Below are 25240 nucleotides of genomic sequence, written 5' to 3' on the forward strand. Positions count from 1 at the left end.
TGACACGCTGTTTTTTTCTGTTGTTATTTCAAATCTCCTGCAAATTCAATATTTTGCTTTTGTATATTTGTTAATCAGTTTTTGACCATTTTAAAAGGCTGCATCATTTATCTGTAAACAATTCAGATAATGAAGTCAATTCTCCTTATTCAAACCTTGTCTCTGCATAGATACTTAATCCTTCAGATACAGTTACATTGTTTTGTACTGTTATGCCATTTAACAGCATTGTTGAAGCAATTCCTTTTGCTCTCATCGTTTAATTAATACACATTATCTGGACAATGCCATTGAGCTTTTGAAGAGAATAGGATATGTGTCAGGTTGCATTGATATGGGTGGGGGGTTGAAATGTGAGGCTATGGTTTAGAATTCCCTTGAGAAAGGCAGCTTTTGTGTGGGTGAAGAGTGTTCCTCAGATTCAGATTCAGATTCAGATTCAATTTTAATTGTCATTGTCAGTGTACAGTACAGAGACAACGAAATGCATTTAGCATCTCCCTTGAAGAGCGACATAGCAAACGATTTGAATTAAAAAAAAAATAATAATAAGTGTCCGGGGGGGGGGGGGGGGGGGGTGATTGGCAGTCACCGAGGTACGTTGTTTAGTAGAGTGACAGCGGCCGGAAAGAAGCTGTTCCTCGACCTGCTGGTTCGGCAACGGAGAGACCTGTAGCGCCTCCCGGATGGTAGGAGGGTAAACAGTCCATGGTTGGGGTGAGAGCAGTCCTTGGCGATGCTGAGCGCCCTCCGCAGACAGCGCTTGCTTTGGACAGACTCAATTCCTCAGCAGCTGCTGTCCATAACATCACCTGGAAAGTTCCTCTCTTTTTACAGCTATTCCAGTTATAGATTATGTAACTGAATGGTCTGAAGAAAGGTCTCGACCCAAAACGTCACCCATTCCTTCTCTCCAGAGATGCTGCCCATCCCGCTGAGTTACTCCAGCATTTTGCTTCAATCTTCGGTATAAACCAGCATCTGCAGTTCCTTCCTTCATAGATTATGGAACATCGCTCGTGATTAGCAAACCAGAATATTTGTAGCCATGTTTCATAACAAAATGGAGACACTTTTGTGTTGAGAAACAATAGATGAAGTTGAGAATCAACATTGTAAAAACATCACCCCCTCTAGCCGTTTGTGAGACTTTACAAGAAGGCAGGCAGATTACAAGGAGCTGAAAATAGCAAAGCTTGGAAATGGAAGTGGCAAGGACGGAGAGCAACATTTATTTGAATGAAGGAGGCTTCCAGCTCATTTGCCACAGTAGCATCTTGGCAGTTCCAAATTATCATGACAACATTTACACATTGCCATAGAGTGCAGGAGACGTTTTCTTTGAGTGAAAAGTTTTCACACAGCAAAGGATGATTATGGAAGGACAGAACGGCAGTCGGAACAATTCTTCAGCATTAGTTAGCAGCCCGAGAAAAAAAAACTCCGCAGCAGGCAGGAGAAAACCGCATGTTAACCCCCCCCCCCCCCCCCCCCCCCCCCCCCCCCCAAAGGCGCCAAAGTCGCGCACACAGCCAGTGGCAGAACTGCAGCGCCGCTGAAGGTAAGTATTGTAACATACCTAAATAGATCAACAATACATACATAGATACATACATACAGCGCTCCCTCAGAGGACCTCAGGAAAGGCTTGAGAGTAGGAATAAGTTTTAAGTCTAGACTTAAAAGTCGATGGAGGGGGCAGTTCTGATGGGAAGAGGGATGCTGTTCCATAGTCTAGGAGCAGCAACCGCAAATGCGCGGTCGCCCCTGAGTTTATGCCTAGATCATGGGATGGTCAGTAACCCCAAGTCGGCCGATCTGAGGGACCTGGAGGTGGTGTGGTGGGTAAGCAGATTTTTGATGTAGGTGGGGGCAAGCCCGTTAAGGGCTTTGTATACATAAAGAAGGAGCTTGAAATTTAATGTGCGGGGATCGCTGGTCGGCACGGACCCGGTGGGCCGTAAGGGCCTGTTTCCGCGCTGTATCTCTAAAACTAAAACTAAATAGTCCACTCAAAGTGCTTTCATTTTGTAACCATAGCCCACGTCCTCAATACATTTCTTGCAATCTGCATCTCTCCATGGCCACCTCAGTCCATGCTGAAGTGTAGACGGTGGTCAGCTGCAATCCCGCAGCCTTCTAAACTCAGCAGATATCAACTGTTCTCTGCAGTCCAAACAGGAAACTGACCAGTCTGTAGCAACGCCTGCTGATCCTGCACAGGTTGCAATGCAGAGAGCAGCAAGAAAAGGTCACACACAGGGTATTCTGAGAAAATGGTGCTTTGATCTTTTTTTTCTGTCTTATTTATCAGAAATAAACAACTTTGATGGAGATTGTAGATGGGTTGGTTAGGAAGTTTGAAGATGGTGCAAACATTGGTGGGTTAGAGTTGCAGACAGTGAAGAAGACAGCCAACAGATGCAACAGTAAAAAATATAGACACAAAGAACTGCAGGTGCTGGTTTAATAACAAAAAGGGCACAACGTGCTGGAGTAACACAGCGGGTCAGGCAGCATCTCCGGAGAACATAGCTAGGCAACGTTTCTGGTCAGGACCCTTCTTCAGAGTAATTGTGGTGGGGAGGGAAGGGCAGGATGGGGGGAGGGGAAGAAAACTGGATGAGAGGTGGGGCAGGACAAAGTCTCAAGTGATAGGTGGATAGAGGTGAGGAGGGTTTTTGTGGACAAAAGATCAGTTACACATGAGGGTGGAGTAATGGCTAATAGAGTTCAATCCGGGCAATTGTGAGGCGTTGCACTTTGGGAGATGGTGTAAGGGGAAAGTACACACTTCATGGCAGGATTCTTAAAAGCAATAATATTCTGAGGGACCTTGGGGTCCAAGTCCATAGCTCTCTAAAAGTAGCAACGAGTAGTTAAGAAGGCATCTGGCATGCTTGTCTTCATCAGTCTATGCATCAAGTGTAAGAGTCAGGAAGTCATGTTGCAGCTTTACAAAGCTTTGCTTAGACCGCAATTAGAACATCGAAATACTGTACAGCACAAAAACAAGCCCTTAGCCCTGCAATATCTGTGCCGAACATAATGCCAAGACAATCACTTATCTACGTGCATATAACCCATATCCCTCCATTCCCTGCATACTGTATCCATATGCCTTTCCAAAAGTCCTTTAAATGCTTTTGAGTATGTACCTTTCTCAGATTGGACTATCCACCTACTATTTCAAGAAACCCTCTTGGATGCACCTCACAGATTCTGCCCAGAATGTGCCTTTGGCTGTGAGCAAGTCCATTTCAATTTTGGGAAAATCACCCACTTAAGACAACCCGATTGCTTTGGCATATTTTGTTAATCAGTTCACACATCTGTTCCCCTCTTGCTTCTGGGGGCCCTTTAGTACAATCCGAGTACTTGCACCTTTCTTATTGCTCAGTTCCACCCATACCTCCTCAGCAAACCCTCCAGTATCTTCTCTGAATGCCGCTGTGACAGTCTACGTGACCATAGCTAAACTCCTCCACCTCTTTAGGAGTATTGTGTGGAGTTCTTGTCTCCATTACAGGAAGGATACTCGATACACGTGACAATAAACTAAACTGAAACTGGTGCTGTGGTATTCACAGGCGTGTCGTTGAACTTCTAATGGCTTCCCATGGGTACCTCTTGGCACCAGTAGACGGCCCACAAATATGCATCCACGTACATATTGAGTTGGAAGGATGAAAGTATCAGCAATCTCCAACTGATCTTGATCACTATCTCCTTGTAGAGATTCTGACAGCGCCCCAGTTGACACTTTTGGGAGTCAGTGGTATCTTAAATGGCGTAACCAGGTTAGAATTATGAACCTTAAGGGCTGCTTATTCTGTCTGGCATCAACACTGATTGAGTTAACACTAGTTAGCTGTTTCAGGCATTGAGTGGCCCCAATTTCTAGGTGCCTCTGTAGGTATAAGTTTGGAAATAGATGAAAGGTATAAAATAAAATTGAGGGAGATGGCCCCTTTGACAGACACGACTAATAAATGGGAATCCACTTCAGCAGGTATTTTATCTTCTTAAAGGAGATTGAATTAACATCCTAATTCGCTGAGACACTATCATTCAGACAGATTAAGGAAACTGCCTCTGTACTTAACTCGTATTGAACAATTATCCCGTGGTAATTGGCACTGTGCCTCATGTAAGGGAGTTAAACTCAGAATTGACAGGTTCAATTCAGCTTGCCAGGATCTGTTTTTAATCAACATTCAATACCCGACACCACATGTTCTTCTGACTTAAAACTCAGTTTAAATTTTTATTCTGCTCACTTGTATTTGCACCTTCCATTGAGCTTTGGATATCTTCAGGGTTGTGAAAGTGAAAATGGAAAGTTGCTATTTTTAATGAAAGTTGGATGAGCACTATAACACCATTTGACAATTTGTTATAACTGCCTGTTTCTCGTTCTCTCCATTCATATACATTTCACACCAGGTTCAAACATTGATTATTGCAGTGAATATTTGTCAAATGGTTAAATGTCAACACTGTTGAACATTACAGAACGTATATTTTATTTCTAACAGCATTCCTTGCTCGATAAATAAATATTCTTGACTTTTCTTGCTGGACCCTGGCACTTTTCTTAAGTTTAACAATTTCACCAATGCAAATTCATACAGTGGGTGACACAGTTTGGATTAGTTTATTATTGTCACGTGTATCAAGGTTTAAGTGAGACTTTACAAGAAGGCAGGCAGATTGTAAAGAACTGTAAACAGCAATGTTTAGAAATGGAAGTGGAGGGGACAGAGTGCAACATTTAGTTGAATGACGGAGACCCTGCTGATTTGTGTAGGAACGAACTGCAGATACTGGTTTAAACTGAAGATAGACACGAAATGCTGGAGTAACTCAGCGGGACAGGGAGCATCTCAGGAAAGAAAGAAACGGTGACTTTTCGGGTTGAGACGGGTTGGGTGAGAAGAAGGGTCTCGACCCGAAACATCGCCCATTCCTTCTCTCCAGAGATGCTGCCTGCCCCGCTGAGTTACTCCAGCATTTTGTGTCTATCTTCAGTGTAAACCATCATCTGCAGTTCCTTCCTAAACTTTTTACTCCATACTTTTTTAATAAGTACAAATCACCTACTTCATGTCCGCTGAGTTCTTAGGCACAGGATGTCGACCATACAGTGTTGATGATCAAAACACTGTTTCTTCAGCATCAATATTTTCATGGGTTTCCATGTGTAAATTAATTTAATTACTGCTGCAATCTTAAAGGAAAATTGCCAACCTAAGCATGTAACCTTAATTATATTGTGCAAAGGTTCAGTAATGAAGAGTTTGTTTTATTTTACAAGTTGTCCATTGAATTCTTCCTTATAAAATAATTGATGCAAAGTGAAAGGTATAAATTAATCTGCTCTTTCATCCAAAAACATAACACTTAAATAGAAACATAGAAACATAGAAATTAGGTGCAGGAGTAGGCTATTCGGCCCTTCGAGCCTGCACCGCCATTCAGTATGATCATGGCTGATCATCCAACTCAGTATCCCGTACCTGCCTTCTCTCCATACCCCCTGATCCCCTTAGCCACAAGGGCCACATCTAACTCCCTCTTAAATATAGCCAATGAACTGGCCTCAACTACCCTCTGTGGCAGCGAGTTCCAGAGATTCACCACTCTCTGTGTGAAGATATTTTTTTAATAAGTACAAGTTTGTGGTTAAATGTATTACTTTTAACCACAAACGGCTACTTCTCAACGAGAGGGGTGACACACAAAAGTGTAATGGTAAATAAAACATCTTCTGTTACCCAGAACAGTTTCCATTTTTATAGTTTCCATCAGGGAGTATCTCTGGAGAAAAGGAATAGGTGACGTTTTGGGTCGGTACCTGAAACGTCACCTATTCCTTTTCTCCAGAGATGTTGCCTGACCCGCTGAGTTACTGCTGCATTTACATCTATCCCCACTTTTCTGAATGTTCTAGGCCAAGCTAGCAAATATTCTGTACCTGCAAGGCAGAGTGAGTCCTGAGGGATTTGGAAGATCGCAGCTTTTACTGACTAGGGTGTGTGGTACCAGCATGTTAGCAAAGCGAGCTGGGAGGGGAGGACAGGTGGAGATAACGGTGACAATTTCAAAATACGAAGGTGACCATTTAGATGAAAATCTAAACAAAACTGCAGATGCTAGAAATCTGAATGAAAACCTGAAAATGCTGGAGATAATCAGCAGGTCAGACTGTAGAAGAAAAACAGTTAATGTTTCAGAAACTGGAACCTTTGTCAGTGCTGGGAAAGAGAGGAAACGTTAGTTTTCGGTAGCAGGGGAGGGGATGCATAGAAGTTGGGAGTTTGAGAGCCTTAGCTGATAACTGGCAGTTCATATCCATCACAGCTGATCCATTTGATCTGGGGAGGCAAACTGGTTACGTTTTAGATTAAGTTGCAATGTTCAAAAAGTTTTAATATTTTTAATGTTTAACTGTCCAACAAAAAAATCTTTCTGTAAATCTTGTTCATCCCATTTTCAAAATTGGGGCATATGACAGGTGAGATATAAGCTGTAACCCCAGTACTTGGTGAGTTGACCTTTATGATATGACATTCTAGTGCACCGGGAACAATTACAGTGCTTTGTCCTTTAACAGATATAAACTGTGAGGCAAGTCAGAGCAGCATTCACAGCTGTAGAGGCCAGGCTCAGTCAAGAGCTGTATGTGCAGAGTCTGCGTTCTCAGATTCAGATTCAATTTTAATTGTCATTGTCAGTGTACAGTACAGAGACAACGAAATGCATTTAGCATCTCCTTTGAAGAGCGACATAGCAAACGATTATGAATTAAAAAAATCAATAATAAGTGTCCGTGGGGGGGGGGGCAGCATTGGCAGTCACCGAGGTACGTTGTTTAGTAGATTGACAGCGGCCAGAAAGAAGCTGTTCCTCGACCTGCTGGTTCGGCAACGGAGAGACCTGTAGCTCCTCCCGGATGGTAGGAGGGTAAACAGTCCATGGTTGGGGTGAGAGCAGTCCTTGGCGATGCTGAGCGCCCTCCGCAGACAGCGCTTGCTTTGGACAGACTCAATGGAGGGGAGCGTGGAACCGGTGATGCGTTGGGCAATTTTCACCACCCTCTGCAATGCCTTCCGGTCGGAGACAGAGCAGTTGCCATACCATACTGTGATGCAGTTGGTAAGGATGCTCTCGATGGTGCAGCGGTAGAAGTTCACCAGGATCTGAGGAGACAGATGATTCCTTCTTCAGTCTTGAGAGGAAGAAGAGACGCTGATGAGGACAAGCTTTTCCAGAGTAGAATATTGTGGGTCCAAGAGAGGTCATCGGAGATGTTGACTCCCAGGAACCTGAAGCTAGAAACACGTTCCACCTCCGTCCCGTTAATGTGGATGGGGGTGTGCGTGCCGCCTCTGGACTTCGTGAAGTCTACAATGAGCTCCTTGGTCTTCTGGAGTTAAGGGCCAAATTGTTGTCAGCGCATATGCTGCTAAGTGCTGGACCTCCTCCCTGTAGGCCAGCTCATCGTTGTTGCTGATGGGCCAATCACCGTTGTATCATCTGTAGGGCATACTTGATGATGGTGTTAGTACCATGTACAGGTGTGCAGTCATAGGTGAAGAGGGAGTAGAGGAGGGGGCTCAGCACACAGCCCTGAGGGACGCCGGTGTTCAGGGTGAGGGTTGAAGAGGTGTGCTTGTCTAACCTCACAGACTGGGGTCTGTTGGTTAGAAAGTCCAGTATCCAGTTGCAGAGGGGGGGGTCGATGCCCAGGTTACCGAGTTTGGTGATCAGTTTTGATGGAATAATGGTGTTGAATGCTGAGCTGTAATCGATGAACAGCATTCTTACATAAGTGTCTCTGTTGTCAAGGTGGGAGAGGGTTCAGTGAAGTGCCGTTTGATTTATCCTCCGTACAAGTTCTTGCGATTGGCAAACTGATAGGGATAAAGTGTGGGGGCAAGGCAGCTTTTGAGGTGTGCCTGCTCCAGCCTCTCGAAGCACTTGGTGATGATGGGGGTAAGTGCAACTGGGCGGAGGCTTGCCGCAGTGGAGTGGTCGTTGAGGCTTGCCGCAGTGGAGTGTTTTGGCACCGGCACGATGGAGGTGGTTTTAAGGCGAGTGGGGATAACTGCTTTGGCAAGTAACGGGTTGAAGATGTCAGTCCAGACGTCTGTCAGCTGCGCAGCACTGGCACTGAGCACGCGCCCGGGGATGCCGTCAGGGCCAGCAGCCTTACGTGCATTAGTCCTACTCAGTGCCACGTACACGTCGTAGGGGGTGAGTGTGTCCTGCATTTACATGATCGGCAGGTAGCACAGCCTGTTCTAGGCTGTCTCTAGATTGTCCCTACCTGAGGGATTTAGAAGATTCAGCTTTTCAAGGAAGGAGGGTGTCGTGGGACCAGCATGTTATGTTGGAGGGAGCTGTAGGGAGGATGGCCTGAGATAACGGTGCCACATCTCAAAATCGAAGATGACCAGTTTTGTTGAAGTGCTAAACAAAATCCTGATGCTAGAATGGCAATGAAACCTGGCCTTCCAGAGATAATCAGCAGGTCAGCCTGTGGGAAGAAAAACAGTTAAGCATTTCCTGAAACTGAAAGCGGTGTCCCGTGCTTTCAGCAGTAGCCTGACCTCGCTGTTGTCATCCATGGCTTCTGATTCGGGTATGGATGGTCACCTGTTTGAGGGAGGTGACACTATTGACTGGCAGTTTATAAAGTCCAGAACAGAGGATGTATAGGAATCATGTCCGTGTGAGAGTCAAGGGTGGCCTGGGCTGCAAACGTTGCAATGTTTCCAAAAGTTTTGAATGTGAAGTCCGTTTAACTGTCCAACACTTTAATCTGTCCTTACATCTTGTTCGTCCCGTCTTCAAAATTGGGGCATATGACTTAGGGAGCAGGAACTGTACTTGATGACTGACCAAGGTATGATAGGGGGATGGCTTAGTAAGCTTCAGCCATGTTGGTGTAGACTTTGTCCAGTGTCTTGTCTAAACTGTGAGGCAAGTCAGAGCAGCATTCACAGCTGTAGAGTACAGGCTCAGTCAAGAGCTTGATGTCACGAGTCCACAATCTCTGTGGCTGGGGGTACAGGTTTTGCCCCCCCCGCCCCCCCCCCCCCCCCCCCCCCCCCCCCCCCCCCCCCCCCCCCCCCCCCCCCCCCACATCCCCAAATTGTGTTTGGTAGATTAATTGGCTTCTGTATTATGGTGTAGATTTATGTAAAAGAGAATCAGTGGGGGGAGGGTTGACGGCGAGAGGGAAATTACTGCAGAAGATTCCAAGGGATGCAGAGCGGGTAAGTGGGACTAACCAGGAGCTAATATGGATCTCATGGGCCAAATGGCTTTCTGTGTATTGTTGTAGCATAGGGCCACTTAATGCCTGACCTGCAAAGTGTTCTCAGCATTTTCTGTTTTTACAACTAAATCTGGAATTAGAGCTAGCTCTAGTAAAGGCAGCCATAAACCACCAGATTGTTGGAGAAACTACGCCAGTTCATGAATTTTCAATATGTACTCTCACAGATTTAGAATCTCATAAAAGTACTACTGTAGTTAAACAAAACTCTGATTTACAAATTTGGAAATACCAGAGAGCAGCTAAGAATAGTAGAACTTGTGCATTTTCTTTAGAAGCTTCAGCAAATAGTGGTTGATGATTTTGAACAGAAACCATCACCAGAAAAACGAATTAAGTTACCAGAGCAGCACTGAGAATAACCTGAGATATATAAAATCTATTCAGCATGAAATTAAATCATCCACAAATATTTTCTGCTGCTGAACTGAATTAAAAACGGAGTATTTTTTAGTCAACAGGTGCAGTAACAAACCAAGATCAGGAGCAGGTGAAGTGGTTCCAATGGTCATGCTGTCTTCAGGGGACGAGTAGCGGCAGTCCAACGGGCTCCCCACTTTTTGGTCACGGTCGCTGGGTCATCCGGGCGTGGACTAGCTTCACACCGTGGCATAGTTTTAGGTTTAGGTGAGTGGGGAAAGATGTATTAGAAACTATTTTACACAAAGGGTGGAAGGTGTATGGAACAAACTGCGGGAGGAAGTAGTTGAGGCAGGGACTATCGCAACCTTTACTGAAACATTTGGACAGGTTCAAGGACAGGAGTGGTTTAGAGGGATATGGGCCAAACGCAGGCAGGTGGGACTAGTGTAGATGGAGCGTGTTGGTCAACTTGGACAAGTTTGAACGAAGGGCCTGTTTTCACCCTGTATGACTCTATAACTAACTACATTGAGAAATGTTTAAAAACACTGTAAATGCTGGAAATCTGAAACAAAATCTGTAAGTGCTGCAAACACTCAGCAGCTCAGGCTTCATCTGTAGAAAGAGAAAAATATTTAATGTTCCAAGTCAATCTGAGGTCCGTTTCAAGTTAACTGTTTCTCTTTCCACAGATACTGCCTGACCTGCTGAGTGTTTCCAGTATTTACTGTTTTATAACTAAATCGGGTATTAGAGCTAACCTCCGTAATAGTAATCTTAAAACTACCAGTAAAAAAATCTAACTAAACAAAGTGCGAGTCAAGAAGCATCCCGCTGAGTTCTTCAAGCACTTTGTTTTTTGCCCAAGATTCCAGCATCTGCAATCCCTTGTGGCTCCACAAAACTGTCAGATTGTTGTAAAAACCATGATAGACGCAAAAAGCTGGAGTAACTCAGCGGGTCATTTCCTTCTAACACATGTTGTAAAAACCATGCTGGTTCATGAAAGCCCTTCCATCCTTACCCAACCTTCAAGTGATCCACATTTCACGCATTTCTTCACTGCCTTCTTAGTTCAAGGGCATGTAAGAGTGGACAGTAATGTTCATATTCTATGAATTAACTAATTTTTAAAAATCAAGGCATCACCTGAAGCAATTCCATCCTCTGATCTCTGTCATATTGTTGTTTCTTGCAACTTGATGTGTGCTATTTATCTGTCATATACCTTTATTTCAACATAAGTGCTTTATCACCTGTGCTGTATGTCAGGATGTGGTCACTGGTTGAACTAAGTCATACAACGTTGGTGCAGTTATTAAATGCATGAAGGGATGGCATTGCTGCAGTGATTACAAATACCCTGTACTACCTTTATGTATACCTCATGCATGGACCTAGTGTTTCCCTGCCTCCCAAGTTAAGGAACCAGGGCAAACTCCAGTTGTCAGAGATGCTGTGTAATGGGGACAAATTATTTGTGTGGCAGAAGTGGAGTCCTGAAGGAGCTTAAATATATCAGTAAGCCAGACTGGGAAGAAAGCACAAATATATATTTAGAAGACATCTTTTGGATCTTTTGTTGAAAGATCCAAACCCACATAACATCTGATGGTGCTGTCAGGATTCTGTTGAGCAAACGTAGACAGTGCAGAAATGCCCCATTTAATGCAAAGAGTTGCCTCAGCTAATGGGCTGTGCTTGGCAATGAGGATTAACACCTTTCCCAGCAGTGCTTAGTCTTTGGAATTATCTTCTGTTTTATCTAATGGCTTGTACATCTGAACAACACTGCATGAGATGAATCATGACAGTACGATATCTGGATCAATGCATTGCGGGTGCTCAGAAATATAAGTGACAAGATAATTGGAATATGAAGATAAGAAATGGGAGAGTGGGACTGGGTCATCTGGCCCTCCGAGTCTCTCCGGTTCATCAAGATCACAGCTGATCTTCCAACTCAGTGTCCTTGTCCAGCACTGCACACTATATCTCTCGATTGCTGTAATATCCATATCACTATTGCTCTCTCTTTTAAATGAACTACTTTGCTTGAGCACTCATTGCCCCTGGGTTAGAACATTCCAAAATTCACCATCCTCTAAGTGAAGAAATGTCTTCATCTCAGTCCTAAACAGTCTGACCCTTATTCTGAAACAGTAGCCCCATCCTAGATTTCTCAGCCAGGATATCATCCTTCCAACTTCTGAGCTGACAAGCACTTTAACTATTTCATATTGCAATGCGTTCTTTTATCCTGCTATACAGCATGGTATGGCAGCTGCACCATGGCAGACAGGGAGAGGCTTCAGAGGGTAACCAGGACAGCGCAGAGGATCATTGGTTGCCCTCTCCCCTCCCTGATGGACATCTACACCTCCCGCTGCCTTAGCAGGGCAAAGAAGATCACCAAAGACAGCTCCCATCCTGCGTTTGGACTGTTCGACCTGCTGCCCTCTGGAAGGCGCTATAGGTGCATCAAATCCAGGACAAACAGACTCAGGAATAGCTGCTTCCCGAGAATTATATCTACCATAAATTCAAATCCACACATGCACTGACTACAAATGAACTACCAACAACGAGCACTTGCCCCATTGTATATATGTATATATGTCACCATCCTCGCCGTAGAAATTTCTTGCACCTCATTCCCCCCCCCCCCCCCTTATTCTGAAACAGTGCCCCTTCCGTTTTTCTGCCAAAATATCATGTATCAACTTACTGAGCAGCTTTCAAGCACTGTACACTATAGTCAAATGGCATATGTGTTCTTTATCTAATCTAAACCCAGAGAATATTGTTCCAGTATCTTCAACTGCTCATATGGCAAATGAATCATTCTTCAGGTGCACTACATAGAGAGAAAAATCACAACAGGTTTCTGCCCATTTCTCATATCCAGGGCAGAGTTGTATCTCGAGGATAGTTTGGCTATGAAGTAGTATTGCATGCTGTTTTTGCCATTTAGTACACATGTAGGTGCATGGCTTTGTCGAGCTGGCACCTCAGTAATTTTGCTCACCTAGTCATGCAGTTACCAGGCTATTCTTAGCTAAGCTTGATTGTAATCAGCATGATAGTTATGGTTGAGTGAGAATTTGCCCGGCCACGAGGTTACTGATTGTGTTGTGCTGATCATGGTCCACAGCATCTCATGTATGCCCAGTTCTGAGCTGTCGGATCTGTTCTAAAATGTGTCCTAGTTCCAATGGATGGTGTCCTCCACCTGCGGGTAGAACATTGTCTCCATGAAAAATGCTTGTTGATCATTATCACCTATTCTTCATGATCAGGCTCATCTACCAGAGTACATTGGTGAAGATGAGGTCAAGTAGGTTTATCCCCAACCTGGGTTCACTGCTTAGTTGCCACAAACCCTGTCTTTCAGGAATCGACCAGCTAACTCTATGGTGGTTCCTACCAAGCTCTTCTTGCTGATGGACACTGAGGTTATTGAAGAGATGGTCAGATGCATTCTGTGCATTTGCTAATTTCAGTGCTTCTTCTAAGTGCTGTTCACCATAGAGGAGCTGTGATTCATTGCTGATGTCAGTGATAAAAAGGGGGGAAGTTTCCTTTCCCTCGTTCGATCTGATACGACAAAACCTCATGGGGCCTGGAATTAATGTTGGGCACTAAGGAGGCTCCCTGCCTGGATACCACTGTGCTGTCCTATTAGTGAGACAAGGCGTACCCAGGGATTGTGATGAAGGAGTCTGATACATTGTCGGTAAGGTATAGTTCCATGTGAATGAATAAATGAAAACTGTATTCTCACATGTGACAAGTCACAGTGAAATTCTTTGCTTGCATACCTTGCTGAGGTATGCAACAGTCGCCCATGAAGGGTGCTTACAAAGTTACAAATTTCCCCCCCTCCCTCCCCCCCCCTTCACGGCAGTTCCCCCTTGGCGGGACCACATTGTTCATTGTTCTACCCTCCTCCCCCCCTCACGGTGGTCCCCCCACGCCGGGTCCCCCATTGTTCGTTCCCGCGGCAGCGACGACCTTACTTCACGTGTCCATCTCATCCGTCGGTCGGTGTCATCATCGGCCGTTGCACCGACCTCTCCACAACACTGCCGGATCCTCTCCTGAGGCCTCCATGGCACCGACCCAGGCCCCAGCCGTGGGCTCCATCTGGGCTCCGACCCGCGAGGGGAGGCTCTTCCAACCGACCCACAAGGCCCCAGCCGGGCTTCTCCGAGGCCATGTGGGAGGCGTTGAGATCACAGCGCCTCGCTAAAGCCGCGGCCCGGGGAAGCCTTCTCCTACAACTCTGGACAACTATGCCTGGTTTCACCAGTCTATAGGACCACTCTCCCAATGTAATCACCAGTCCCCATATGTTTGTGAGGAGACCATAATGAGGTTGTCAGCATGGGACTAACTTGGTCGTGCCCTGTTTCAGTGACCAGGTCAATGTCAGATGGCCCATCAGCTTCATTCCTTCTCTATTTAATGCCGCAGCACAACTGAAAAGCCTGCAAGCCCACTTCAAAAGTCATTTAACCGTCAGAAACATGATGGGTTTGGAGTGTCATGTGGCCCAGACCAAATGATGGCAGATTATTTGTGGCAATCCCGTTATTTTCATAGCTACCATTACTAAGAAGATCTGATGGTTTTTTTTAGATTTCACGTTATTAATTGTTACCATGCTGGGATTTAAACTCAGGTCTCTTTTTTTTGTCCAGTTTCCGAATTACATGTCTGGTAACCTAACTGTTCCTCTACAACCATATACGTCAAGCTTGCGAATCTCTATTTTCTTTTCCAATGCAGACACGTTCATTTATATAGTGAAAAGTATTGCATGAGGTGTGCATATTTGCATATCAGTTACCTGTCTTGTTCAAAAGTAGGGAATCTAATAAAATCACTGCTCATGTTACTCTAAATCTCTCGCATTCCTCAATGGTTGTGAATGTGTCCAAGCACTAGAGTATCAATTCCAGTTTGACCGCATCAGTACTATAAAATAAAAAGCTAAGCATTAAAATAACAAGCAGTAAAATGAATTGATGATGTTGAGAACAGGGTATAAAGAATCCGGGCATGTTTTAAAGGTCTGTAAACTTTCAGAGTATTCCTTTGAGAAATGTACAAACATACAATATTATTGAACCAGTTTATCAGGCAACTCCATATGTAAGTGGAACAGCCCTTGTGAAGAGGCAATTCAAAGCAGACATTTTTGGAAACAGCTTGTAATTAAGAAGCTATAACCTTTTGACCTGGCAATTTGCAAAATCGCTGGTAGTTTGCCAAGCCATAGCACTGACTGACTGTTGAACAATTATGTGGTGTCTTTCTATCAGTGCTGGCAAGCTTTTTAGAAAGATCACAGATTCACTAACTTGCCTACCTTGAAATGTCAGAGCAATAATTGGAGCTCACTTTGTTGTGCAGACCTAGCATCCAATGCAGCTTTGTAAATTCAGTGTGAGAAGGGGATTGTTATCCGTGCTTCACTAAAATAACATTTATTCAACAGTGGTGTGGTGATCTGTCGGTGTTTACTATAGCACCCTGGCTATACATGTAGTTAATAAGCAAAAATCTGTTTATTTCATAACTAATCAATGAGCTATTCTTTAAATAGTTCTGTAAAAGACCCCGAGCTAAGAATTAGAATATAGCTAGAAATGGGATTTTATTGCCTTTTGAAATAATTTTGGCACAAAGAGGAGTGTCCTCTCTTTGTAGCGCATATTTTAAGACATGAGGTTTTGCTGGCAAGCCCAGAATTTATTGTGAATTCCTAATTGCCCTTCAGAAGACGGTAGTTAGCCTCCACAATGCTGTTGGGCGGGAAGTGTCAGGGTTCAGACTCAGTGACAAGGAAGGAATGGGAATGTTTCCAAGTAAGGATGGTGAGAAGAGGAACCTGAAAATATTGGTGTTCCCACTTGCCCATTGCTCTTGTCGTTCTCAGTGAAAGAGGTTTCCGGGAATGGGAGATACTACACAATAGCCTGGACGAATAACTGCTATGCATTTATAGATGACACACTCTTCAACTGCAGGAATTCATATTTTGGGTGGTGGATGGGTTGTCCTAGAAAGGTCTTTCGAGCTTTTCAAATGTTGTTGGAATTGCGCTGAACCAAGTCAACCAAGTATTGGATCAGTTTGCCGACTAGTGCCTTGTAAATGGAGGAAAAGCTTTACCATGTGAGGAAGTGACGACTCAAATTGTGGAGCCCATCACAAGTAGAAATAGCGAACTAGAATATTGATCACAGTGTTCAGTTTCAGATAGAGGGAATTGTTTTTTTTAAATAACCGTGATTGATAATGTAATACGATTTTACAGATGTGAGACAAGGAAAAATAATATTCATTTTGGGCAGAAGTAATCCTCTTGGCAAGTTCAGGTATGCCTTGTATAACGTTTGGTGTTGAACAAGTAGATCAATGAGTGGAACCAGCTGCAAGAAATGGAAACCAACTTCATGTTTTGAATTACTAGCATTAAAAAGTGAAGAGGAAGATAATTAGTTGTTGAAGGAGTTGAAGAAGAAGAGCTGACAGATGCTGGGCAGCAAGGTAGTGCAGCGGTAGACTTACTGCCTTACAGCACTTTCAGTGCCAGAGACGCGGGTTCGATCCCGACTATGGGTGCTTGTCCATACGGATTTGTACATTCTCCCCTTGACTGTATGGGTTTTCTCTGAGATCTTCGATTTCCTCCCACACTCCAAAGACGTACAGGTTTGTGGGTTAATTGACTTGGTATAAAAATGTAAATTGTGGATAGTGTTAGTTTGTGGGGATCGCCGGCCAGTGCGGATTCAGTGGACCGAAGGGCCTGTTTCTACGCTGTATCTCTAAGCTAAACTAAAGAGATCTAACGTGGAATCTAAAGCGCTAGAGTGAAAGCTCAGAGTGGTGCCTGACCGGGTCATCTAATGACCAGGCACACTGAGACCATCCTGAAGAAAGAGGTTTGCGGTGTGTCACGGACTGGCACTGCTGTCTCGTGGAACACACAACGGTTGTCATTTCCCAGGATGACACCAGTTATTCTCCCCATTGTTAAAGAGATTGATCTCAAGCATAATCACTGTGATCACCACATCAGTTACGGACGAGAGATGCTCGCTTCTGACTGGCCATGCCTCGTTAGCGTACCTCTTATTATTATGTGTAAATGAGAATGTCACACAAAATGTCACAGCTTCTGGCATCATGCAAGAATTGACTAATATTCCCACCGTTGTTGTTTAATTCTGTCTTATTAACAACGGTGCCATTTCATTCATGTGCACACAATTCAATGAATTGATTTTGCTGTAAATGTAACCATAGAGTATTTTGAAGAGAGCCAGTGAAATACTTTCTAATTTGAAAATGTTTAGATCCAGTGCATCAAATTTCCCGGGGGGGGGGAAGTCCTCAATCTCCCTGAATTCCACCCATCACACTCCCTCACAAAACTTCACATCTTCCTCACGGACAAAAGCCATACATATAGCTTTGAGAGCAGTAATTTGTTAAACCTGCTGTTTTCTTTGCAGTTTAACAGTGGTGTAAAAGCATTAACATTTTACACTTAATCCTTACAATGTACGATAAAAATATAACTACTGTAGATAGAATGCTCTCATTCTCATATTTGCATTTCAGAAACCTGTGTTGAGAAGTGTGTGGTTTCTGAGTTTGTGCTTGTAGATATGAATAAAAGCAGTGGTCGTTTGTACGTCAAACGTCAGCGATGGTCACAATGCATCCGCTACACAATGAACATGCAGTAGCCGTGTGGTTAGACCACGCAGCCTTCTTTTTCCAGTGATACAGATGATTTCTTAATTTTTTTTAATCCACATGCTGCTGTTATAAAGTATTTACACCAGAAAACACTCTGGTGTAAGTTAAATGTAGAATGAAGTTACCTTTAGATTGGCAATGTTTCAAATTGCAAATGTGGTAGTGAAATCTGCATCAATTGTCAAGCTTGCCTTTCTGGTTTTATTTTGTGGTTTAGGAAATACAGAGCTAAGTTGAAGTAACAGCCCAATACAGACGGTGGGGTTGTATTCAGTTTCAAACCAAGAGGAATGTATATTATAAACCTCAATATATATTTTTCACCAGTACTATTTTTATTTCAGACATTTCAGCAATCCTTGGGACAGAAGTCCAAAAAAAGGAACAAAGGTAAAAGATTTTGTTTTTATCATTCTTGCTTTTCCTGCCCAATTTACTGCGTTTCCATAGTTTTACTGTGGCGACGAAAGATTATATTATTTTCTAAAAATGAGTCTGTTCAAATATAGTGATACATGTAAATCCTATTGTAACTATTTTTTAAATGTTTAAAGTGTATCAAAAAGTGTATACATTTATCAATGAGTATGAGGTCCACGGTTACTCCAAGACCTGTCGTTATGGTTATTTCATAGCTTGTTGTTCATATCAGCTCTTCAAATTGCTTTATTCTCACCATTCTATGACAGCAGTGAAATTGAAGTTAGGAAAACAGTAAGAAATGACAAGTTAGGAACATCCTTAATCAAAAATAGCAGTGGCCCTCGCACTCAGGTCTGGAGAATGCCATGATGGAAGAAACCGTCTTAGATGCGGCCATTTAACACAACTCTTTCTTCTGACCTCAAACATAGCTGGCTTCCAATGACCCGATCATTCCATGCATTTTGATTTTACTAACCCAACAGTGGTCCTGACCGCTCATCTACCTCATTTGATATCTTTGAACAATCTTTAATCAGACTTTATCTTGAACTAAATGCTGTACACATTATCCTTTATCTGTACACCGTGGACAGCTTGCTTGAAATCTTTTGTTTGACTGGATCGCAAGGAACAAAAACTTTGCACTGTACCTCGACACGTGACAATAATAAACAACACTAAACTATTGGTAAATATCGTCTTACCCCCTAACAGAATTATCACGTTCACCGTCAAATGTCAAGTGGCCAAGAAATTCTACCCTTACTGTGGACCAGATGACAGGATTTTTAAAAGAGACCAAACAGTGTATTCAGTGTGCCGATGTCCAGATGTCCAGATTTTTAGTATGGGTCTGTGGAGCTGGAATAATACCCATCTGATTGACACTCACACGGTGGCTGCACGGCACACAAAGCTTGTCACAAAGCATGCAGTGCCCGTTACGATGTGTGTTGGTCCTTAGTTTGACCATATTTACGAGTACGCAAGACAATAGGAGCAGGGAAGGGTCATTAGGTCCTTCCTGTGCCAGTTCCCCCCCGAGTCATCAATTTCCCAATCTTCCAAATGTGTATCTACCTCCTTTTAAACAGCATCGGTAAACAAGCCTCTGCAACTTTTTTTGGGGGAGAATATTGGACATTCACCTCCCTCTTTGAGAAAGAATTCCTACACTTCTTGGTTTTAAATGACTACCTTGTAACTATGACCCCTTATTTGAAACTCTCACACTAGCAGAAACATCTCTGTCCTGCACCTTCAAGATCACATTCATTTCAATAAGTTCACCCCTCAATCCACAAAACTCCAAAGAATACAGATTTAACTTCTTCAGCCATTCAAGATAAGAAACTTTCATCCCAGGAAGTGAGCCTTCTGAACTGCCTCCAGTGTTAATATATATTTTGTTAATTAAAGGACCAAAACTGTGCACAGTTTCCAATTAGGTACCTCAAAACGTTCCTAATTATTGATGTTTTCCACCAACCCAACATCTCATGTTGCCCATATCATTGGACCTTTTTACACAAAGCGAGATATTCTCTATATTAATTAGCGTGGCATAGTGACACAGCTGGTAGAGCTGCGGCCACATAGCGCCAGAGACCCGGGTTTGATCATGGCCTCGGGAGCTGTCTATGACCGCGTGGGATTCCTCTGGGTGCTCTGGTTTCCACCCACATCTCAAAGATGTGTGGGCTTGTCGGTTAATTGGTCTCTCTAAATTGCCCCTCATATATGTTGGGAATGGATAAGAGAGTGGGATGACATAGAACTAGCGTGAACGGGTAATCGATGATTGGCATGGACTTGGTGGGCTGAAGCGCCTATTTTCATTCTATATCTCTGAATTAAACTAAACTTAAGTTCTTTTGAATCATTTTTATAATTTTAAGAAATTTAGCAATCACATTGTACCTACTGCCCTGCCATTGAGATAATGGCCATGACACCTGTCTTAATCTTGTCCACTGAGCCAAGACTGACACTTTAATATGCAGCACCACATTAAGAATAAAGTGTTGCATTTAAGACAAATGAAATGCTATTTTTCTCTCAGAGGATTGAGTCTTTGGAATTCTCTTCCTCAAAGGGTGGTGGTGGAGGAAGAGTCTTTGTATATGTTTTTATGGCAGAGTTAGATAGATTTTTGATAAGCAAAGGGGTGGATGATTGAGTAAATTAGAAAGTTAGGAGATGGGTTTACAATCAGTTTCGCCATGATCTTATTAAACGACAGAGCAGGCTCAAGGGTCTAAATAGCCTGGTTCTACTTCATATGTGGAATACTGCCGACCTGTATGAAACGAGAACACATATGTATTAACCTTCTGAAATTAATTCTAAAAATAGAATAGTTGTGGACTTTTCTAGCGATAGCTTTATTTCTTGGGAGACTTGGATTTTGTGCATCTGAGTGTGTGACTTTTTACAATCCTTTGGCAATCTCAGATACTTTCTCTCATTCCTTCTCTCCAGAGATGCTACCTGAGATACTCCCGCATTTTGTGTCCATCCCAGGTACTTTGACAGCAATGAGCAGAAGAAGAATTTCTTGCAAGGATCTGGGTCGTGGAGACTGTGAAGGGTGGTTATGGAAAAAGAAGGACGCCAAGAGCTACTTCTCGCAGAAGTGGAAAAAGTACTGGGTTGTACTGAAAGACGTCTCACTATACTGGTACATGAACGAAGAAGTAAGGACCAATTTAAGCATCAATCCTTGGATTATGTAGTCTGATCCCTTAAACGTGTTCTCCAAAAAAGTCCCATAGCGTATTATGCCCAATGAAGCTATCGACATTTTTAGTAAACTAACTGTTAACCAACTCAACTGGGATCAGGGTGGGGGAGGGGCATAAAGAGGGAATACTATCTACCTACTTGGTGACCCTCGGACTATCCTTGATCGGACTTTGCTGGCTTTACCTTGCACTAAAAGTTATTCACTTATCATGGATCTATACACTGTAAATGGCCTGATTGTAATCATGTATTGGTTAGCACGCAACAAAAGCTTATCTCTGCACCTTGGTACACGTGACAATAAACTAAACTGAACTGAACTGAGAGATGAAATGCAGGGGTTACTTGAATTTAGAGACATCAACATTTATACCGCTGAGTTTTAAGCGGACCAAACAAAATATTAGGTGCTGTTCCTCCAACTTGTGATTTAAATATTGTAAAGTATTAATCCAGCCATGCATCTGCTTTACATGAATTTAGAGAGCATTCTTAAATACGTGAATTGCAATATAACAGGGTATTTGTTTCTAAATGGGAGCAGAGGAGGTTAGCAAACTAACTTACTGTGCGGAGAAGTGCACTGGAATTTAAATTTGTCCACCTTCAGAGCTACACAATAATGATACATTATAGGCATTAAATTGATCTGCTGTGCAACACTTTTTCTATGTTGATGGGGAATTTCCAGCTCGCCAGCCATTCCAGTCACTATTACAGTCGGAGGACTCAGCCAGGTATCAGAGTTTCTTATTATTATTGTTGAACCAAATCAGTGGGGAAGAAAGTGAGTGTAACTAAAAATCTTTTATCAAGAAAACAAGTGATAGAAGTAAGAACAGAGTGTGCTCTTTGAAAGCTGCTTAAATGATAAGAATTAAGACTGTAGGATTGGATAAATATTTGATCAAAGCATTTAGCCCCACTACCCAATCTGAGGAAGACAGATCTCGTAGGGATGTGAACAGGAAAAAAATGTACGAACGAAGAAAATACATTTTGGAAAATAATATAAAGAGGTTGAATGACTTTTTTTGGAAGATATTTTGTCTGAGGGTAACATTATTATTTGTTTGTTTTGCAATATAGCCAAGAGCTGCAACTCTGCAATATTTGTTCAATTAGATTTTAATCAATTCTAAAAACTTATAAATAGTAAAATATTGAACATGGTAAAATATTGAACATGGCCGTCCGAAGGGGCGGTGCGTTGGGTGCGACCGCAGCCCCCCTTTTTTTTCCCCAAAGAAAAAAGTCACCAAAAAAAAAAAAAAAAAAAACATTGGGGTAAAAAAAAAAATCGGGGAAAAAAAAAATCAACGTTTCCACTTTGGAAACGGCCAGTTCTCTGTTCTCCCGTCCCCGGGCGGGAGTGGCTGAATCTGAACCCAACGCCTGTAACCCCAACACCAGACACTGCTGCGGCGGAGCCCGCTCCCCTCGCCTCTCCCCGCCGCTGGGGCCCAAGCCATCTTCCCCCCACACCACCCCCGCTGACCCCCGCTGGGTCTATGCCACCCCCACTGGGCCCATGCCACCCCCGCTGGGCCCACGCCACCCCCACTGACCCCCGCTGGGTCCACGCCATCCTCGCTGACCCCCGCTGGGTCCACGCCATCCTCGCTGACCCCTGCTGGGCCCACGCCACCCCCTGGGCCCACGCCACCCCCGCTGACCCCCGCTGGGTCCCACGCCATCCTCGCTGACCCCCGCTGGCACAAGCCCCCTGCTGGGCCCATGCCACCCCTGCTGGGCCCATGCCACCCCTGCTGGGCCCGCGCCATGCCACCCCTGCAGGGCCCACGCCACCCCCACTGACACCCGCTGGGCCCCCGCCACCCCCACTGGGGCCATGCCACCTTCCCCCCCCCGCTGGGCCCGCGCCACCGTCATCTTCGCTGGGCCCCCGCCAGAAAAGGGGGGATGTGAGGGGGGGGGGGAGAGAGGCCAAGGGAGAGGAGAGAGAGATGGGGGAGGGGAGAGGGAAAGGGGGATTATCTTGAGTGAGATTGCAAAATTAGGTAGGTTTTAGAGCCACCCTCCTCCATGGGAATACGCCAAACAATATCAAATGACACCAAACACTGGGCCCCTTGTGAACAATACTGGAAAATATGAATCCGTAGTTTGTGACATAAATACGGTGGGGATCATTATATACCTGACTTTGGGTTTGAACTTCGGGGGGAGGGGACTGGGGGCAAATTGTGTCCTTAGCCTAATCGTGAGTTAAAAGATAGCCTAATCGATGAGGTGAGAAGGGAATCATTTTTTTGTACTGTACGCTAGGATCCTGTTCTCAGTAATGACTCTTGTCCAAGAGCGTGCAAGCCGTGACCAGGGAGAGTGGAAAGCCCCGCGCTCTTTGGACAATCGCTGTTCTCTCTTCGACATGAATGAGTTTTACTGATTTTTTGAAAATCAGAAACGTAACCCTTACCCATTCCCCAACAAACACAGCCAGACCCCAGTCTGCAAAGAATGGACCCTGCACCCTCTGCTTTTCACCACTTCACACCTACTTAAGGCAAGTTTCCAGTATGAAAAGTGGACCCCTTCCCACCCCAACCAACACTTCACACCCACTCACAGATTGACCTCATCTGCAAAGATTTTTCTACACCCTGCACTCCATCACCACTTGTAAGGTGCACCTCCACGGACAACTCTGTCAAGCTTCTCAAGTTTGCGGATGACACAACCCTGATTGGACTGATCCAGGATGGGGATCTCTGTACTCTTTTCAGTTTGACATCTTTCCTATAACATGGTGCCCAGAACTGAACATAATATTCTAAATGCGGTCTCACCAACGTCTTATACAACTGCAACATGACCTCCCAACTTCTATACTCAATATACAGATGTAACATTTCCATTTTGAGATCGGGGGCAGGGGGGGGGAGGTGGGTCTGGGGGCAAATATGCGTCAAGCTGTAGCCTAATCGTTAAAGAGTTAAAAGATAGCCTAATCGATAAAGAGCTGAGAAGAGGAATCAGAGCTGCCAAGGAAAGGTACTCTGAGAAGTTGAGGAGCAAGTTCTCAGCTAATTACTCTTCTTCAGTTTGGAAGGGCATGCAAAAAATCACCAGCTATAAGAGGAAAGACTCTGACTGATGAGGGCCAAAGTTCCAAAATACTTTTTGACCACCTGATATACCTGCGACACGACCTTCAAGGAACCATGACCTCCACATCAACCATTCCTCTGCCCACCTGGCCAATTGATCCAGAACCTGCTGCAATCTTTCACAACCATCTTCACTATCTGTAAAACCACTCACTTCTGTATCATCAGCAAACTTGCTAATCTTGCCCTGTTCTGTGACGTTTCACAGAGTGCTGGAGTAACTCAGCGGTTCAGGCTGAGTATAGACGTTGGGAGGTTATGTTGCAGTTGCATAAGAAGTTGGTGAAGCTGCATTCAGAGGATTGTGTTTAAGTTCTGGGCACCATGTTATAGGAAAGATATAATCAAACTGGAAAGGGTACAGTGAAGGTTTATGAGGATGTTGCCAGGACTAGAGGGCCAGAGCTATAGGGAGAGGTTGAGTAGGCTGGGACTCTATTTCATGGAGCACAGGAGGATGAGGAATGATCTAATAGAGGTGTATAAAATCAAGATTTGAATAGATATGGTTGAATCTTTAGCCCAGAGTAAGTGAATCGAGGAGCAAAGGACATAAGTTTAAGGTGAAGGGCAAAAGATTTAATAGGAATCTGTGGGGTATGTTTTTCACACAAAGGGTGGTAGGTGTATGGAACAAGCTGCCAGAGGAGGTAGTTGAGGCAGTGACTATCGCAACATTTAAGAAACAGTTAGACAGGTACATGGATAGGACAGGTTCGGAGGGATATGGATCAAAAGTGGGCAGGTGGGACTAGTGCAGATGGGACATGCTGGGCCGAAGGGCCTGTTTCCACACTGTATCACTCTATGACTCTATCTTTCCCTCTCAAACCCATTCTCCTGCCTTCTCCCCATTACCTCTGACACCCGTATCAATCAAGAATCTATCAATCTCCTCCTGAAAAATGTCCATTGACTTGACCTCCACAGCTGTCTGTGGCAATGAATTCCACAGTTCACCACCCTCTGACTTAAGAAATTCCTGCTCATCTCCTTCCTAAAGGAATGTCTTTTAATTCTGAGGCTGTGGCCACTGGTCCTAGACTCTCCCACTAGTGGAAACATCCTCTCCAAATCCACTCCATCCAGGTTTTTACCAGGCTGGGACAGACGGCAACAGCTTCACACCGCGTCCCAAAGCTTGTGTCCTGCCCTGCATCACCCAAGGCAGCAGAGATGTGATAGGAGAGGGCAAGCACCGTAACAAAGTAGCTCACAATGTTTTGGGTAACATTCAGGAACGTCTATGCATGTCACATCATGAATATTACTGAAGTACCATCTTGACCCGAACTATAATCTCTACCTTTTCTCCACAGATGCTGCCTGACCCACTGAGTTACTCTAGCACTCTGTGACATATCACCTATCCATGTTCTCCAGAGATGCTGCCTGACTCACTGAGTTACTCCAGTTACTCCAGCACTCTGTGACATGCCACCTATCCATG

General features: G+C 44.1%; 1 protein-coding gene across 11 annotated transcripts in view; it reads left to right on the forward strand.

Annotated features, from left to right (window-relative positions):
• The window catches only part of cnksr2a (connector enhancer of kinase suppressor of Ras 2a), a 496167-nt gene that overhangs the window by 382796 nt on the left and 88131 nt on the right, over positions 1–25240 (forward strand). For 7 of the 11 annotated variants that reach the window (XM_055644411.1, XM_055644414.1, XM_055644412.1 and 4 more), the window contains 2 exons: positions 17833–17878; positions 20396–20610. In XM_055644411.1, the coding sequence (XP_055500386.1) occupies positions 17833–17878; positions 20396–20610 (261 nt within the window). The remainder of the gene's footprint in view (positions 1–17832; positions 17879–20395; positions 20611–25240) is intronic. The other 4 variants (XM_055644413.1, XM_055644415.1, XM_055644416.1 and 1 more) reach the window with 1 other exon arrangement.

The sequence above is a fragment of the Leucoraja erinacea genome, chromosome 13 (genome assembly GCF_028641065.1).
Source record: "Leucoraja erinacea ecotype New England chromosome 13, Leri_hhj_1, whole genome shotgun sequence".
NCBI lineage: Eukaryota > Metazoa > Chordata > Chondrichthyes > Rajiformes > Rajidae > Leucoraja > Leucoraja erinaceus.